General features: G+C 44.2%; 1 protein-coding gene across 1 annotated transcript; it reads right to left on the reverse strand.

Annotated features, from left to right (window-relative positions):
- Nucleotides 1-285: 285 nt before the first annotated feature.
- LOC146684866 (deoxynucleoside triphosphate triphosphohydrolase SAMHD1-like) lies at nucleotides 286-5,109 on the reverse strand. The gene is made up of 14 exons (XM_085443628.1): nucleotides 4,985-5,109; nucleotides 4,757-4,893; nucleotides 4,411-4,484; nucleotides 3,417-3,584; nucleotides 3,218-3,318; nucleotides 2,918-3,017; nucleotides 2,735-2,826; nucleotides 2,521-2,642; nucleotides 2,277-2,416; nucleotides 1,608-1,637; nucleotides 1,439-1,525; nucleotides 1,176-1,283; nucleotides 984-1,097; nucleotides 286-898 (listed from the first exon to the last, which is right to left on the reverse strand). The coding sequence occupies exons 3-14, from the start codon at nucleotides 4,450-4,452 to the stop codon at nucleotides 881-883; spliced, it is 1,122 nt and encodes a 373-aa protein (XP_085299754.1). The 5' UTR covers nucleotides 4,453-4,484; nucleotides 4,757-4,893; nucleotides 4,985-5,109; the 3' UTR covers nucleotides 286-880.
- Between the last annotated feature and the right edge of the window lie 11,330 nt (nucleotides 5,110-16,439).

Here is a 16,439-nt window from a genome sequence, read left to right on the forward strand (position 1 = left end):
CTGATAGCATCAGTGCTTCTTCCCCAGCCTAATTCCTGCAACCTCCCTCCTTTGGCTCAGCCTTGGATGATCTTTTTAATACCAGTTTATCATCTGTTATTGATAGGAGAAAATGCCCCATAAAATGGGAAATAAATGGCCTTTAAATTAGGAAAGTAAGGTAAACTAAAATGTTTACCTTTTTTCCATCGTTGTATGTATGGGAAGTCAATATACACTTTTATAAATATAGCATTATATCAAAATTTCTTCTTTTGGTGTAACTTCAAAATGATACAACAGAAAGAGAAAAGGAGCTTTTATTTTGAATAGACCAGAAATCAACAAACACATCTAAACAGTAAAACAGCTAAAAGTTTCAATTAACCTTTGGTAGGTTTTCATTTAGAGACCCATTACATAATAAAGAATAAATTTTCACACAGTCAAAACTCACAAGAATACCCAATGCTTGTCTTAACCATATATTGATCAGAGCTGAGCTATATGATATAATATAATAGTGAAAATTGCGTGATATATAGTTTATTCAATACATGACTTGTTTTAGATTTTAGGTTCTTACTTCACATTGATACATATTGAAGAAAGTAAAAAAGCCTTGCTAACCACAAAACCATATCAACCGGAGATGTGGAAGATTTACAAATCATTCAGTATGTAAATATATTGGTTATATTTAATGTCCAAACTAAACCACTTAGTTAAAATAAAAGACAAAAAACAAAGAGAAGATATTGTAAAATAGACAAAGTACTTAACTTTTATGATTTAAATTCCTGTTTCAGAATCTCTGCAGTACCATTAAAACTTAGTGTCTGAATGTTTAACATTTTCAGATTCACTGGGCGTCTCCTGGTGTTGCTTTTTTGACGTCACTCTAATTCTCCTCCACCGCCTGTATTTATATAAAGTTCATTAGTACAACCAAAAAGGCAAAGTTATAAATCTGTAATTTGTAATTAGGACTCTAATATTAATACCTTTTTCACAGCCTCGAAGCACTTCTTTACATCTTCCAGACGCTTATCATTGCGTCTCTTCCAGTAAACCCTAATATGCTTCTCAGAAAAGCATTCTGGGCGAAGATTGGATACCTGACAACAAGGACAGTGACATAAAAATGACAAAATGTGCAGCAGGAAGTTGCCCTATATATGCACTGTGATTCTGACCTCTTCTGGCTTGATCTTGAATCCAATGGTAGGGTTAAACTTGCTGTAGAAATATGTATAGTTACTGATCGGGTCTTCATTTTTCTTTCCATAGTCATATTTGGCAACCTAAAAGAGAAGTGTGACAGAGAAGCTGGTGTTTATATTCACATGTAAATAATGGCTCATTGGAGGTTCGCAACGTCTTTTGAAACAAATGATTATTAACAAAATCCAAGATATTAAGAAAAGACTTATTGAAGGCAATTAAATTAAAAACTCACTTTAACTTCAAAGTTGTCGTTTTCATCCTGTTTTCCATCCTTAGGAATGAATTGAGTCAGTTCTGTTTTTAAACGTTTAGTCACGTCCTGAAGTAAGGAAGAGAGAACCTGAGCCCTTATCTTATTATTGATTTGTTAATCTTGTTTTATAATGAATTCTCATTCTTACCTCTGCTTTCTCTTGGTCTTTTGTCTTGAGCTGAGAAAGTCAGAAAAAATGGAGTGAGAAGACAGAGATTTGTTCAGTATTGGTAACAGTAAGAGAACCTTTACATTACACTCCTTCCATGTGTTTCTCAATTTTTTTTCTGTTTGAAACTGGACTTTTCTTAGATTCCTAAATTCAAGACTTTCTTAGGTCTTCCAAGACTTTAAAATATTTAAATCTACAGCTTGGTGTTTTAGTTCACACATAGAAAAAATACTCAGAAAGTAGTAGTAGTGTATACCTGTCTAGCTCCTGTTAGGGCATGTGTGAAAAGGCAATGTCAGAAAAGTCAGTCACATATCACGTGCTGACACCAGGCTTTATATTACGGTAGGTTGATTTTATTAACAACAACAACAGGGAATAAACATGGAGATTAAACTGGGCTAATAAGAGAGGTTTACTGAATAACTATTAAAGACTATGTATTGAAATCCCTTTCATCAAGCAACATTAGCAACAAAAATTTATTGTTGCTAAACGTTTTTTGCAGCCATGCACATGAAAAACTTGTTCCATTGTCAAAACTGCATATTCATAATGTCAGGTTTAGAAATTGTAGATAAGAAAACACCTTCAGCTGTCAATAGTGAACTTGTAATACAAACACATGAAAATCTAACGGCAGACCTTTATTTCACCCACAAGCTGGTACAAATCTCGACACATTATCCTCTGTATAATCTGTGCTGCCTCCTCCAGAGAGGAAGAGGTGGATTCATTTGAACAAGCACAAGCACCATGGTGGAGTATTTGTTCAATCACTTCATCTACAGAGCAAGCAGAACAAATAAAATGCGTGTATAGACAACTTCAGATGTTTTAAAAGTTAAATGAGTAGTTAATTTTAAACACCACACTTCAAATCCTCTACCTGTCAGCTTGGTGTATGCCTCCTTGTGCTTTTTAGCTTCGGAGAGACAGCACGTCTTCCCTTCTGAGGATTTAATTTGGAAGTGTGGATCCTGATCTGCTTTTAAGAGAGCGTCTTTAATCCTGAATAAAAATGGCCAACATGTCAGTTTTAGGTGAGACAGTAGACAAATTAAATGTTGTGTAGTACTGACACCTGAACTACAGGTACTCACATAATCTCTACTGCCATTTTTACTCTGTGCTGGTAGGCTCTTCTGTGGAGAGAGTTTCTTGTGTGGAACATGTCATACAGATTTGCCATTTCCTGTTGAAAGCATGCCTATAGTTTAGTCACAGATAATGAGATAAATAGCTCGCTCTTTTCAAAATTAATAAAAAAAAAAACAGGTCAGCACCTTGTCTCTAGAACAAATGTGCAACTGCCCGTCCACATTACACACTCTGGCAAATACGATAAAGCGTCGATGGTCAAAGTTGTTCAGGTGGTGGCAATCCCTGAAATAGGAGTGAGAAGATGTGGATTTCAAAAAACAACCATTCCCCCCACAAAGAGGTTCAAAGTATTCCTGAGATTCTTCATATCGTGTAGTAAAACAAACATTATTGAATATTGTTGATGCTCAACAGGAACTGATACAGAGAAATTTAGCAATACAAGTTAAAAGAGGACAGTTTTACTGGATAGCAAGCTTCACCTTGCAAAGTAGTCAAACTTGTCCACATCTATTCCATTTTGTTTGTTTGCCACAATTTCATAGAGAAAGGATTTTTCATTGTTTCGACCTTTATACAACTGCTGTGGAGACGAAGCCAGAATAATAACATTAGGCACAGTTTTTTCCAGGAATAATCCTGACTGATTTCAAAACATTCACACAAAAAAACGATTGATACCTCATTCAGAGGTGAATTGTTCTTCACAGATCCTTTAATCATCTCCTTGATAAACACCAGGTCATTCTCATTGTCACCTTCTGTTATCAGTCCGTACTCATTCATCACTGGCGTCAGTTTATTGTCATCCACTAGGTGATCAAACATTAATATAGAGGCATCCTCATGCTGCAAGAACACAAAGACAAGCATTTTAATGATCACAGATTCAAAGTGGACCCCCCCTCCACCCCCCCAAAACAAATAAACAAAAACACAGGTTAACTTCTCAGGTAATAAGTAATCAAACAACATTTATATGCATTTCAAATTTCAAATGTAACAGTCACAATTCCTTTTACAAAGCCAACAGGTCTGACCTAACCTGTGAAATGCATGTTCATTGTTAATTTACCATTTAGTGGAACTGCTGTAGCTAATGTTACTTGGCAAATTTATTAATTAAATTTTATTTAAACAAATAAAAGCCCCATCATAATAGATGCAAAATATTGACAGCAGTAACAAAAGGAGAGATTTACTGTTCTTCTTTTCACCACCTGCCTGCACCAATATGATTTTGTTTTTTGCTTTTACATCCATCTAAATTAGTATTCTTCAGTTTCTTTTACAGAGGCTCAGATTTTCCTAACTTTGGACAGAGACAGTTTGTTTTAAGTTTTCAGTCTTCAGTCACAGTGGAGCTAACTCAGTGAACCTGTATTTATTCTGTATGGACTTTGGATTTCCTCCAGGTACTTCTCACATGATCCAAAGATGTGCATATTCTGTTAATATGTATTTGTCAATGGGCCATGTAAAGTAGAGAAAGTGCTCAAAGTGTGTGGAAATAAAGTTTTGTAGTGCTTCAAGTAGTCAATGAGATCAGAGAAACAGCGAAATAATTGCCGGTCCATTTCCATTTTTTTTCTGTATTTTTATATATGTTTCAGTTTTTGGAATGACTGCTACGAACCATTTCACACAAACTGAAACTAATATTTTTCTTTCTTACCTCCCATTTTTCACCATTTGGGTCTGCTTGAGGGTTGAACATTCCATCAAAGACATGAGAAAAGGGCCCGTGACCTTGAATTGAAGGGGGAAAAAAAGTTGAATGTGTGAACTTCAGATTGGGTGACTTGTGATAAATTCCTGTCAGGCACTGACAAAAATCAAATAAAAATCTATTTGATTATATTTGGTTATTAATACTTTTGTAAATTTCCAGGAAAAAACAGTCTCCTCCAACTTTCAAACAGAACAACTTGTTTGAAGGAGGGGTGTATGGACTACATGATGGAGCCACCTCACATCTTCAATATAATGCATGTAATACTGAAAAACTGTGTATGATTTACCCAGGTCATGGCAAAGGCCTGCAATCTGCACACAAAGGACATCTCAGTCATTGATGAGGGATTCTGAGTTCAGTGACGGCTCCTCTAACTGTTTTGCCCTCAAAGCTTTTACAAGCTCTCCTGCCAAATGCCCCACTCTGTATCACAAAACACACAGTTCACCATGAAACAAACTGAAAAAACAAACAATTTATCAAAAAATGTGTAACTCCAAACATGTTGACATACCCAACTGAGTGCTCAAAGCGGTTGTGTGACGCTCCTGGAAAAACATAATAACCGCCCCCAAGTTGCTTGATTTTTCGTAGTCTCTGAAACTGGGGTGTGTCTATGATCTTGACAAGAAGTGGAGGTAACTCTGTTATGCCCCCAAAAATGTGTTCTTTGTGTTCTCTTTATCTTGCTATCGTAGCTTAGAGCGATGTGTGTATTTTCGTAACCATGACAACATGAAAGCAGTGTACGCTGGGAGTCAGGAAGTGAATCTACTGTGTGACTCGGGATATTAGCGTGTGGGCTCATGCAGCCGCCAGCTCTGCTGTTACAGGGTTAATCATTTTCTCTTCGCTAAGGCATAGTCTGTGAGTATAATCTATTTTGTATACCTAAGCGGTGAAGTGTTTTGAACTGTTGTCTGTTATTCGGCTAGCGTTATTGTGTCCTATATTGTGTCCTATATAGGGGCGATCGTGGCTCAAGAGTTGGGAGTTCGCCTTGTAATTGGAAGGTTGCCGGTTCGAGCCCCGGCTTGGACAGTCTCGGTCGTTGTGTCCTTGGGCAAGACACTTCACCCGTTGCCTACTGGTGGTAGTCAGAGGGCCCGGTGGCGCCAGTGTCCGGCAGCCTCGCCTCTGTCAGTGCGCCCCAGGGTGGCTGTGGCTACAATGTAGCTTGCCATCACCAGTGTGTGAATGTGTGCGTGAATGGGTGGATGACTGGATATGTAGCGCTTTGGGGTCCTTAGGGACTAGTAAAGCGCTATATAAATACAGGCCATTTACCTATATAAGCTACTCGGCTAGGCTGTCAAGCTACGATAATTAGCCAGATGTTTTGAGCTTATTTTACCTATAATACGTCTCATGTATTTCATTGTATTGTGTTACAGTTTCACAAAAAGTGCCCAGTAAAAACTCCTGGAATCCAATCGTCTGAGTCCTGGAGATATTTTGGGAGTGTTTAAGCTGAATGGAAAATTAGCCCATTATAGTGAAAAGACTGCAACGCAGCTAATAGGGATACGAGGATCGCCGCTGTACGGAACTACTCATTACCAAGAGATAAGCAGCCTCCAGTATAGCCTCGGAAAACTTCGCCGCAGCCTACATCTCCCGATACCGGAGACCCAACGGCACGCAATGTCACAACGTAGCAATGCTGACAAAGGAATTGGAGACAGCCAGTCAGAATGTGCGCGCTCAGGGAGCAGTCGCTCATCCGGCACGTCGTCTGGCTCAAAAATTAGCATAGCCATTGCCATGGCAAAAGCAAAGGCTGAAGCCGCGCAAGCTAGAGCGGCACATTCAAAGAGGGAAATCGAGCTTAAAGTGGAGCAAGCACGTATTCAAGCCAGCCTTGACGCACTAATCGATGAAAAGGAAAGGGATGCCGCCGTTGCTGAGGCGAACTCCCTAGTAGCTGGTCTGCAGGATATGGGTCTCGAAGTACGCAGCGAAGTTAACAGCCTGGTCCGCCAGTCTGTCAAAGACCAGCGCGTAGCCGCCTTTGTCTCCGAACAGGCCAGCCTGAGCGCCAAAGGTCTATCGGCTACAGAAAATAACCTTCCCCCTTCTCAGCCAGTCACTCAACCGCATAACGCGGCTCAGACCCAAGCTGCCGCTCCTGCTGCTATTACGCCACACCAAGCTCTTCAGGGCCCTTGGAGAAGCGACGCACCAACACGACAGAGCTCCAAGTCACCCTTCTACCCCCCTCCAACTCCACTCCTACAGCAGAACCCCAAATGAGATTCTATGTTTCCCACGCATCAGCCCGTCCACGGGACACTCTATGGAGGTGATTACGACCATTCTACAACCACTGACCTCATCAAATATCTCGCTCGTAACCACTTGGTGACTTCAGGTCTCACCGCATATGACGACCAGCCAATAAACTATTGGGCCTGGAAAACATCGTTCCAGAACGCCATTGCCAATCTAGACCTGTCTGCTGCAGAAGAACTCGACCTCCTAACCAGACACCTGGGAAAGGAGTCAACAGAGCAGGTAAGAAGAATAAAAACGGTCAACATCAGGAATCCAACTATTGGACTGTGCTCAGCATGGGGGCGCCTCGACGAACTATATGGCTCCCCAGAAGCCGTCGAACAAACTCTGTTCAGCAAACTAGAAAGCTTCCCAAAGCTCACGCCAAAAGATCCACAGAGACTCCGGGATCTAGCTGACCTGTTGTCAGAGCTACAAGCCGCTAAAGAAGATGGCTACCTCGCGGGCATGTTGTACTTGGATACCTCCACAGGAATTAAGCCCATCATCGAGAAACTTCCATACAGCATACAAGAAAAGTGGCTATACCACGGGACGAGATACAAACAAGAGCATTTCGTCAGCTTCCCACCTTTCTCCGTGCTGGCGAACTTTATCCGCACCGAGGCGAAAGCACGTACCGACCCAAGTTTCAACCTCTTCACGCCAAGCCCCCCAACCGAGAGAACGAATAAATGGGAAAGGCCCACGAAGACGTCCGTTCACACCCACAAAACACAAGTCTCAGGCACTGCCAAGTTCGAGTCTAAGGAAAGCAGGGAACGCATTGACCCGAATAAACATTGCCCCCTGCACAAAAACCCCATCCTCTGAGGAAATGCAGAGGTTTCCGTGAGAAGAGCTTAGACGATCGCAAACAGCTTCTGAAAGAACACTACGTCTGCTTTCGCTGTTGCTCGTCAACGGAACACTTTGCAAAGAACTGCACAGCCAAGATAACATGCACCGAGTGTGGTAGCGCTGCCCATGTGACAGCCCTCCACCCTCATCCACCTACCTGGAAATCTAAATCGTTCCCCTCCATCTCAGAGGATAGCGGGGGGGAGGACAAAGCTGATAACCAGGAGGTCAACGCAACGTGCACACAGGTATGTGGGGAAGGTCTGAGTGCTAGAGCGTGTGCTAAGATCTGTCTCGTCAGGGTGTTCCCAAACGGACGAAGAGAGGAAGCCAAGAGAATGTACGCTATATTGGATGAGCAGAGTAATTGCTCCCTCGCGCGGTAGAGTTCTTCGAAGCCTTCAAGCTCTCCGGGCGCTCGTACTCATACACACTAAAGACCTGCGCGGGACGTACGGAGACATCAGGAAGGAGAGCCAGCGGCTACACCGTAGAGCCATTGGACGAGAAACTGAGTATCTCTCTGCCTACACTCCTCGAGTGTAACCAAATTCCCAACATCCGCGCGGAGATTCCCACCCCCGGTGCGGCCTATCATCATACCCACCTAAAACGCATCGCTGACAAGATACCACCTCCGGACCCAGACGCCAGCATTCTTCTCTTACTGGGCAGAGATATCTTACGGGTCCACAAGGTCCGAGAGCAAATAAGCGGCCCAGGAGATGCTCCCTTCGCCCAAAGGCTTGACCTGGGATGGGTCATCGTTGGGGACGTGTGCCTCAGAGGTGCTCACAGACCACCGGAGGTGAGAAGCTACAAAACGGCCATTCTAGGGAACGGTCGTACAAGCCATTTCCAGCCATGTAACAACCAGATCAAAGTGACAGAGGTGTTCGAACAAGCACGTGACTATCAACATCATCCAGCGCGAACCCCGACGACGCTAATCGGAGACAATTTGGGGCAAACCGTCTTCGCTCGCACTCCCAACGACCACAAACTTGCTCCATCCAGGGAAGATTTGGAGTTTCTAAGGATAATGGAAGCCGAGTGTTGCCAAGACAGCTCCAACAGTTGGGTCGCACCTTTGCTGTTTAGGTCACCGAGGCAGCGACTCCCTAACAACAGGAAACAGGCTCTCGAATGCCTCGTCTCACTTTGGCGCTCACTGGAAAAACGACCACGGATGAAAGCCGACTTCCTAGAGTTTATGGAGAAGATGCTCAAGAAGGCGCACGCAGAAGCTGCCCCTCCCTTGCAACCCGGTCAGGAGCGTTGGTACTTGCCCCTGTTCAGCGTGTACCACCCCCGGAAGCCGGACAAGCTCTGCGTGGTCTTCGACAGCAGTGCATCCTATGAGGGAGTATCGCTCAACGACGTCTTACTCAGTGGTCCCGATCTTAATAACAGCCTACTAGGTGTTCTTATGAGGTTTAGGAAGGAACAGGTTGCGATCACCGCCGACATCGAGCACATGTTCCAGTGCTTCATCGTGAAAGAAGACCACCGGGATTTTCTCCGCTTCCTGTGGTATAGAGACAATGACCCTACCTCTGACGTCGTGGATTACAGGATGCGGGTGCATCTTTTTGGTAACAGCCCCTCGCCTGTGTCATGGTCCTGGGCCATGTTGGCCCAGTGTTCTTAGTTTTCTTGTATGTTTGTATTTTGTTCCTTATTTAGGCCATGTTTTCTGAGTTGCCCTGTTGTGTTGTTCCCTAAGTGTTTTCCCTTCATGGCTTTTACCCCCTGTGTGCCCCTCTGTGTATCTGTGAGCCCTCGTCTCTCCTTATGTTTTATTCCATGTTTCCCCTGCCCATTATGTCTAAGTTCTCCCCGTGCTCTCTCTCCCCCCTGTGTGCCCTCTGTGTATTTATGAGCCCTCGTCTCCCTTTGTGGTTGTTTCATGTTTCCCCAGCCTGTTATGTCTGTGTTTTCCCCGTGCTCTCTCTCCTCCTGTCTGAACCTCTGTGCACTTCCTGTTTACTTTGTGACTCTCACGCCTGTACATGTCATGTTCAGTTCACCCCGCCCTGTCTCGTTATGATTATCAGTGTCACCTGTGTTCCCCGTGTGTTCCCACTTACCTCGTTAACCCTCTGTGTATTTCTGTCTGCGTCTCCCTCTGTTCGGCGTCGCGTTCTCCCTCATGTTGTGTGTTATTCTCCCCGTGGTTCGGTTCCTTGTACATCTCATGCTTTAGTTTTCCCAGTTTTAGTTTATTTTGTATTGCTTCTCGTGGCCAGCAATAAAGCTGTGTTTTTTGAGTTTATCCCCGTGTCTGTGAATCTGCATCTTGGGTCCTTCTCCTGCCTGCCACACAACGAATCATGACAGCCTGCCGTCGCAGTGTATTGCCTGCGGCGGGCGGCTTAGGCAGCAGAGGCCGACTACGGCAGCGATGCTAGGAGATTCATCGACCGCGATTTCTACGTCGACGATGCCTTAAAGTCTTTCAGCACAGAGGAAGAAGGCATCGCAGTTCTCCAGCGAGCACAGAAGATGCTCGTGGCTTCCAACCTCAGGCTGCACAAGGTTGCATCAAATCGTTCCGCGGTCATCAGAGCATTCCCCTCCCAGGATCGCTCTCAGGACTTCAATGGCCTGGATCTCTCCATCGATGATCTGCCTATCCAGCGTAGCCTGGGACTGTTCTGGAACATGCGCACGGACACTTTCACGTTCCAGATCGAGAACGATCAGAAGCCGTTCACCCGCAGAGGGGTACTCTCGACCGTGAACTGTCTATACGACCCCCTAGGGTTTCTAGCACCCATCACAGTTGATGGAAGACGGATCCTAAGAGAACTCACCTTACAAGCGGAAGATTGGGACGCACCCCTTCCCAAAGACATGGAGACCGAGTGGACTAGATGGAAACAGTCTCTTCAAGACCTGGAGGGGCTCCAAATACCACGGCCTTATACGTCCCTCTCCACCACAGGCGCCCTAAGGAGAGAACTCTGCGTCTTCGCCGACGCATCGGTCAGAGCAATAGCGGCCGTAGCCTACATCAGGGTAACTGGCAAGCAGGGACAAACTGAGATTGGGTTTGTCTTTGGGAAATCGAAGTTGGCTCCCCAACCTAGCCTAACTGTCCCTAGACTTGAACTTTGTGCTGCTGTGCTCGCCGTCGAGATCGCCGAGATGATAGTCGCAGAGATGGACACAACGTATGACAACATCACCTACTACACAGACAGTAAGGTCGTACTGGGATACATCCATAACCAGTCAAGGAGATTTTATGTCTACGTACACAATAGGGTCCAATGTATCCTTCAGTCACCCTGTCCCGGCCAGTGGAAGTACATTCCAACGCATCTTAACCCAGCTGACGTTGGGTCAAGAGCTGTAGCATCAGCCCTGCTCAGCAGCACGCCATGGCTCAAAGGACCAGCCTTTCTCTGCGACGCATCAGGGCATCCATCTGAGCTTCAAGAGACGTACAATCTTGTCGACCCCGACATCAACGCCGAAGTGCGTCCACAGGTGACGACGAAACTCACCACTCTCCAAGTTCAGCACACTCCGTGCAGCCATCGCACATTTGATCCACGTAGCTAGCTCCTTCGCTCGCTCGACGCAGAGCGAATGTCGAGGTTGGCACATTTGTCGTCCTACAGAAGAGGAGCTGCTGAAAGCCGAAGTGTGCATCGTAAATAGTGTCCAGGGTGAGTGCTACGCGGAAGAGCTCAAGTGTATCGGCTCTGGAGTCGACATACCATCTTCCAGCAGCTTGTGGAGATTGCATCCCATTATGGACCAGGATCGACTACTCAGGGTAGGAGGTCGGATCGAGCAGACAGGCTTAGGCATGAACGAGACTCATCCCATCATCATTCCTGGCCGGCATCACCTCGCAACTCTGCTTGTGTCCCACTATCACGAAGCAGTAAAACACCAGGGGAGACATCTTACTGAGGGTGCCGTTCGGGCCGCAGGTTTTTGGCTCGTGGGAGCCAAACGCTGTATCAGCAGTCTGCTCTACTGATGCATCACTTGTAGGAAGCTGCGAGGGAAGGCCGAACATCAACGGATGGCAGCCCTGCCGGCAGAACGGTTACAAGTAGCACCTCCCTTCACCTACATAGGTGTCGATGTCTTTGGACCGTGGGGCATCGTTTCACGCCGCACAAGAGGAGGAGTTTCGAACTCCAAGCGATGGGCGGTGATGTTCTCGTGTATGTGTTCCAGGGCAGTGCACATTGAGGTGATCGAAGCCATGAGTGCCAGCAGCTTTATTAACGCCTTGAGGAGATTCTTTGCGGTCAGGGGTCCCGCGAAGCAGATACGCTCGGACTGCGGAACTAACTTCGTCGGCGCTTCCCGTGAGCTGGGGATGGACAAGGAAAACTCAGGGTTCGACAGGGTGGAGAAGTATCTCAGTAAACAGAGCTGCACCTGGGTGTTTAACCCACCCCATGCATCCCATATGGGTGGCGCATGGGAGAGGATGATCGGCATTGCCCGCCGTATCTTGGACTGCATGCTGCTTGAACAGAGAAAGTCTCGCCTGACGCACGAGGTTCTGACCACGCTTATGGCCGAGGTAGCAGCAATTATGAACGCAAGGCCGATCATTCCAGTGTCATCCGACTCCGAGTCGCCCTGCATCCTCACACCAGCCATGCTCCTGACTCTCAAAACAGGCTCCGCGCCTCCTTTGCCGTCAGGCAAGTTCGAGGAAGCAGATCTCTTCAGGGAGGAGTGGAAACAAGTTCAGGGCCTGGCAGACATGTTTTGGAACAGATGGAGGCGTGAATACCTCAAATCACTGCAACTTCGGCACAAGTGGCAAGGGAAACAGCCGAATCTTCAAGAAGGGGACGTAGTTCTCTTAAAGGATGATCGGGCAGAGAGAAATGAGTGGCCCATGGGCATCATCACGAAAGCCTTTCCAGGGAAGGACGGTCTGGTCCGGAGAGTCGAAGTGGAGGTCGTTAAAGATGCAAATAGAAGAGGATTCTCTCGTCCCATTACAGAAGTAGTTCTGCTTCTTTCTCCAAAGTCTGACTCTGCCAATTGATGTGGGCTCTTAAAGACCCCAAGCGGGGAGTGTTATGCCCCCAGAAATGTGTTCTTTGTGTTCTCTTTATCTTGCTATCGTAGCTTAGAGCGATGTGTGTATTTTCGTAACCATGACAACATGAGAGCAGTGTACGCTGGGAGTCAGGAAGTGAATCTACTGTGTGACTCGGGATATTAGCGTGTGGGCTCATGCAGCCGCCAGCTCCGCCTTTACAGGGTTAATCCTTTTCTCTTCGCTAAGGCATAGTCTGTGAGTATAATCTATTTTGTATACCTAAGCGGTGAAGTGTTTAGAACTGTTGTCTGTTATTTGGCTAGCGTTATTGTGTCCTATATAAGCTACTCGGCTAGGCTGTCAAGCTACGATAATTAGCCAGATGTTTTGAGCTTATTGTACCTATAATACGTCTCATGTATTTCATTGTATTGTGTTACAGTTTCACAAAAAGTGCCCAGTAAAAACTCCTGGAATCCAATTGTCTGAGTCCTGGAGATTTTTTGGGAGTGTTTAAGCTGAATGGAAACTTAGCCCATTACAAACTCGATGTGGCCATGGATGGAATCATTAAACACCTGAGTGAAAAAAGAAAGAAATTCTTTTGATAAACTGTGTCTATCTAAAGACGAGTAGTAGCGCTGAGTCTTTTTTTTTATTTTTTTATTCTCCCTTAATTTGATTTGTTACTATATTTCACTTCTTATTTGTCATAGACTGCCAACAGGCTCAATATACCATAACCATTAAAAAGGTACATGTGGATGGATTAATAACAGCTGTTGAAAAACCAAAAGGTAACAGTAAAGCATGTAATGCTGTGTGCTGCTCAGGACTGCACCCACACAACCATTTATTTTCCAAAGCAAGAATTAAACAAATAATGTTAAGGAATTAAACATGAACAACATAAAACATTTCCTAAAAACCATAACCTACAACTTACCTTTTTTCTGTGTTTAACATCTTATAATCAGACATTTCCCGGCTTGAGTGAACGCTGGCGTGTCTGGTTGCCGCTACTCACCGGTACATTTTTCGATTATTTGGATTTATTTGGATTATTTGGATTCAGATTTGAATGAACAGGAACATTTTCACTCAGGAGCAGATCAATCTCTGCCAGGGATTGATTTGCAACGCTTGTCCTCAACTTCTGTTATTTCAGCTGAATGTGTTCTCACGTCTTCTTCTCAGTGAGCTGCACTAGCTTAACTGTTTGAGCTATTTTAGCCTACCTGTTCGTTGCTCCGGCCGGTGTTGTGCCAAAAAGTGATTGTCTGCCAAAAACTGATTTCCGGTATTTGCCAAAAACTGATTGCTCGTATTTAAACTGCTATAAGTAACTTGTTGGCCTTTAATATGTGAAACATATGTCAAATGCATCCCTCATGGATGACACAAAGTCATATTGAGCTACAAACAACATTCATGTAACAAGCAGTGTTGGGTAAGTTACTTTAAAATAGTAACTTAGTTTCATTACTAGTTACTTCTCTCAAAAGTAACTCAGTTACTTCAAGTTACTCGTTACTTTCAAAGTAACTAGTTACTAGGGAAAGTAACTTTGGTTTTACTCAGAATTCTCTTGTTAACCCTTTAAGACCTACCATAGAACCAAGTCCGCCAGAGCTTATATTATATTTTTACCTGCTGTGGAGCCATTTTTGGGAGCATTTCAAGTTGCTATGCATCAATACAACCATTATAGCCCAGATTTTAATAATATGTATTCATTAAGTGCATAGTAATTACATAAATTGCAAAAAAGTGCAATAAACTACAAAAAAATAGAAAATCGTTTTTGCTTTTTTAACATATATTTGTAGTTAGAGAAATTTAAGAGGCTTATCCCTCAAAACTGTAAATACAAAAAAGTTGCACAAAATAGTTTCCCACCACAGGAAATTTATTTTGAGTGTCTTCATAATTTTATTTTTGAAATACACCAATTTTTATACACTGCAGGAAAAACGAAAATAAATATTATACTGCAAATTTGCAAAAAAGCAGCATATGCATCAAAATAAACTATTTCCAGCAGTGCAATATGAGTCCTAAGCATCCCAGAAACAACACAGAAAGGCATAAAGTCAAAGATAACTTTTAAAAAGACCAGTATATGCCCTGAGGCCCTGATCATAAAAAAGACTACATTTCTGCGAAAATGACGTCACTTCCGGTTTCGGGCAGGTAATGGCGGAAATGCAAAACTTCGCGCTGACGTCTATTCCAACGTAGGAAGTGTTATGAACAGCTGATCGGATTGGCAAAGCGTGTTTCTGGAATATTATGTTTTTGTTCCTGCAAGCGCTTTTTATGCAGTTTTTGCAAAGCTTTATGTGGAAGGAAACCGTGACCTAGGACAAGCTGATGGCATGAGATGTAAGTACAACTCCTCCGGTTTCATATGCAAAAAAATTTTTTGCGCTAGCTTACGTGGTTGCAGTGCTACTGGGATTTAAAAATAGTTACGCAAAACAGAGCTTGTCCGCTCCGATCGGCTCTAAAGGGTTAATGTGTTTCTTCCATAACTTTGCCAGTCTTCTAGCTTGCTTACTTGCCACAAGTGCACTGTGCCACCTACCAATAGAAAGGAAAAGATAATGTGCATATTTCCACGAGAGAAATCCCACGCCTGGACCGCCATTGACTGCTGCCATGATTCTAGCCTACGTCACAGCGTCATGTGCCCCTTTTACATCCAACACAAAAACTGCAGTCGTGGTGCTTTTGATTGTACTCAGAACTCGGAAATTCTGCCTTCTGAATAGGAAGATGTAGGCAACACCAGACTGCAGATGAGCTGCATACAGGGCTGGTGTCATGGTGAATGGATTAAAGGACTCAGGTGCGAGACTCCTTGCAGAATGACAGTGGATTTATTTACAGTGAAAAAGGTGAGTTAACAGTTCAAGTCTATAATCCAAAAAGGGCAGTGCAGTGATTTGGCGATCTCTCCTCACAGTGACAGTGCAATAATAATCCACAACAACTCCTGGTGCCGGCTCCTCCTCCAATCCCTGAATCCTGGAGGCAGATGAGAAAAAACACACGCACAATAACGAAAACGTTCTCTCCTTCACAAACCGAGTATGCTGATCACGACTACGCTACCCGGTTTAGTTCAACGTTCCAGCGTTGGTTGTAACTCAACCGCCCCGTTAAATAGGTCTGAGCTGGAAAGGTGATTCCGCACAGGTGCGATGATTCTAGCTCAGAACACTCCCCTCCGGTCGACTGCCGTTCCGTGCCACGGCTTCCGGAAGTACATGTTCCAGCAGAAACACACATACACAGGATGGAGAGGAGAACACGACACAGTACACACAAACACTACAAAAAATTGGCAAGACGATCGGTGAGGACCGTCTAGCCATGACAGCTGGACTGGGACAGAAAATTGGCCCGGGCATTTTGACTAGAGACTGTCCCACCATTATAGGAAAAATCATAAAGCCTTTGAATGAAAATAAACAGTTGTGACAGTGATGTACACTGTTTTGATGGTATATATGCATCAATCTATCAATCGTTTGTTGTAAGATTCAGATAATTATTTTTTAAAAGCGAGACATTTTAAATGAGAATAAGAAAGAAAAGTATTTCTTTGTGCCCCCCCTTTCCCTTTTAATGCCCTACATGCCCCCCTGGCAACACTTTGCTAGATCCGCACCTGCACAGTTACCAGCTGTCAGCTACCTAAAAAGGATCCTGGTGTTATTTGTCTCTCAGAAACAGTTCATAACTTCCCTTCAACTCATTCATGTCACCTAAAAGGTAAACCTGTTTCTCCATCACCTGT

This window comes from Copadichromis virginalis, linkage group LG20 (genome assembly GCF_057382275.1).
Source record: "Copadichromis virginalis isolate Kocher_CV1m ecotype Utaka linkage group LG20, C_Virginalis_male_GT1.1, whole genome shotgun sequence".
Lineage (NCBI taxonomy): Eukaryota > Metazoa > Chordata > Actinopteri > Cichliformes > Cichlidae > Copadichromis > Copadichromis virginalis.

Bases quoted from the DNA above. Each gene is read 5' to 3' on its own strand.
- LOC146684866 (XM_085443628.1), bottom strand. From the start codon at position 4,452: ATGTTCAACCCTCAAGCAGACCCAAATGGTGAAAAATGGGAG. The intron at 2,417-2,520 runs GTAGAGGATTTG...CTTGCTCTGTAG, and splicing joins GGCATACACCAAGCTGACAG to ATGAAGTGATTGAACAAATA. The intron at 1,638-2,276 runs GTCTGCCGTTAG...TGACTTTCTCAG, and splicing joins AGCTTGTGGGTGAAATAAAG to CTCAAGACAAAAGACCAAGA.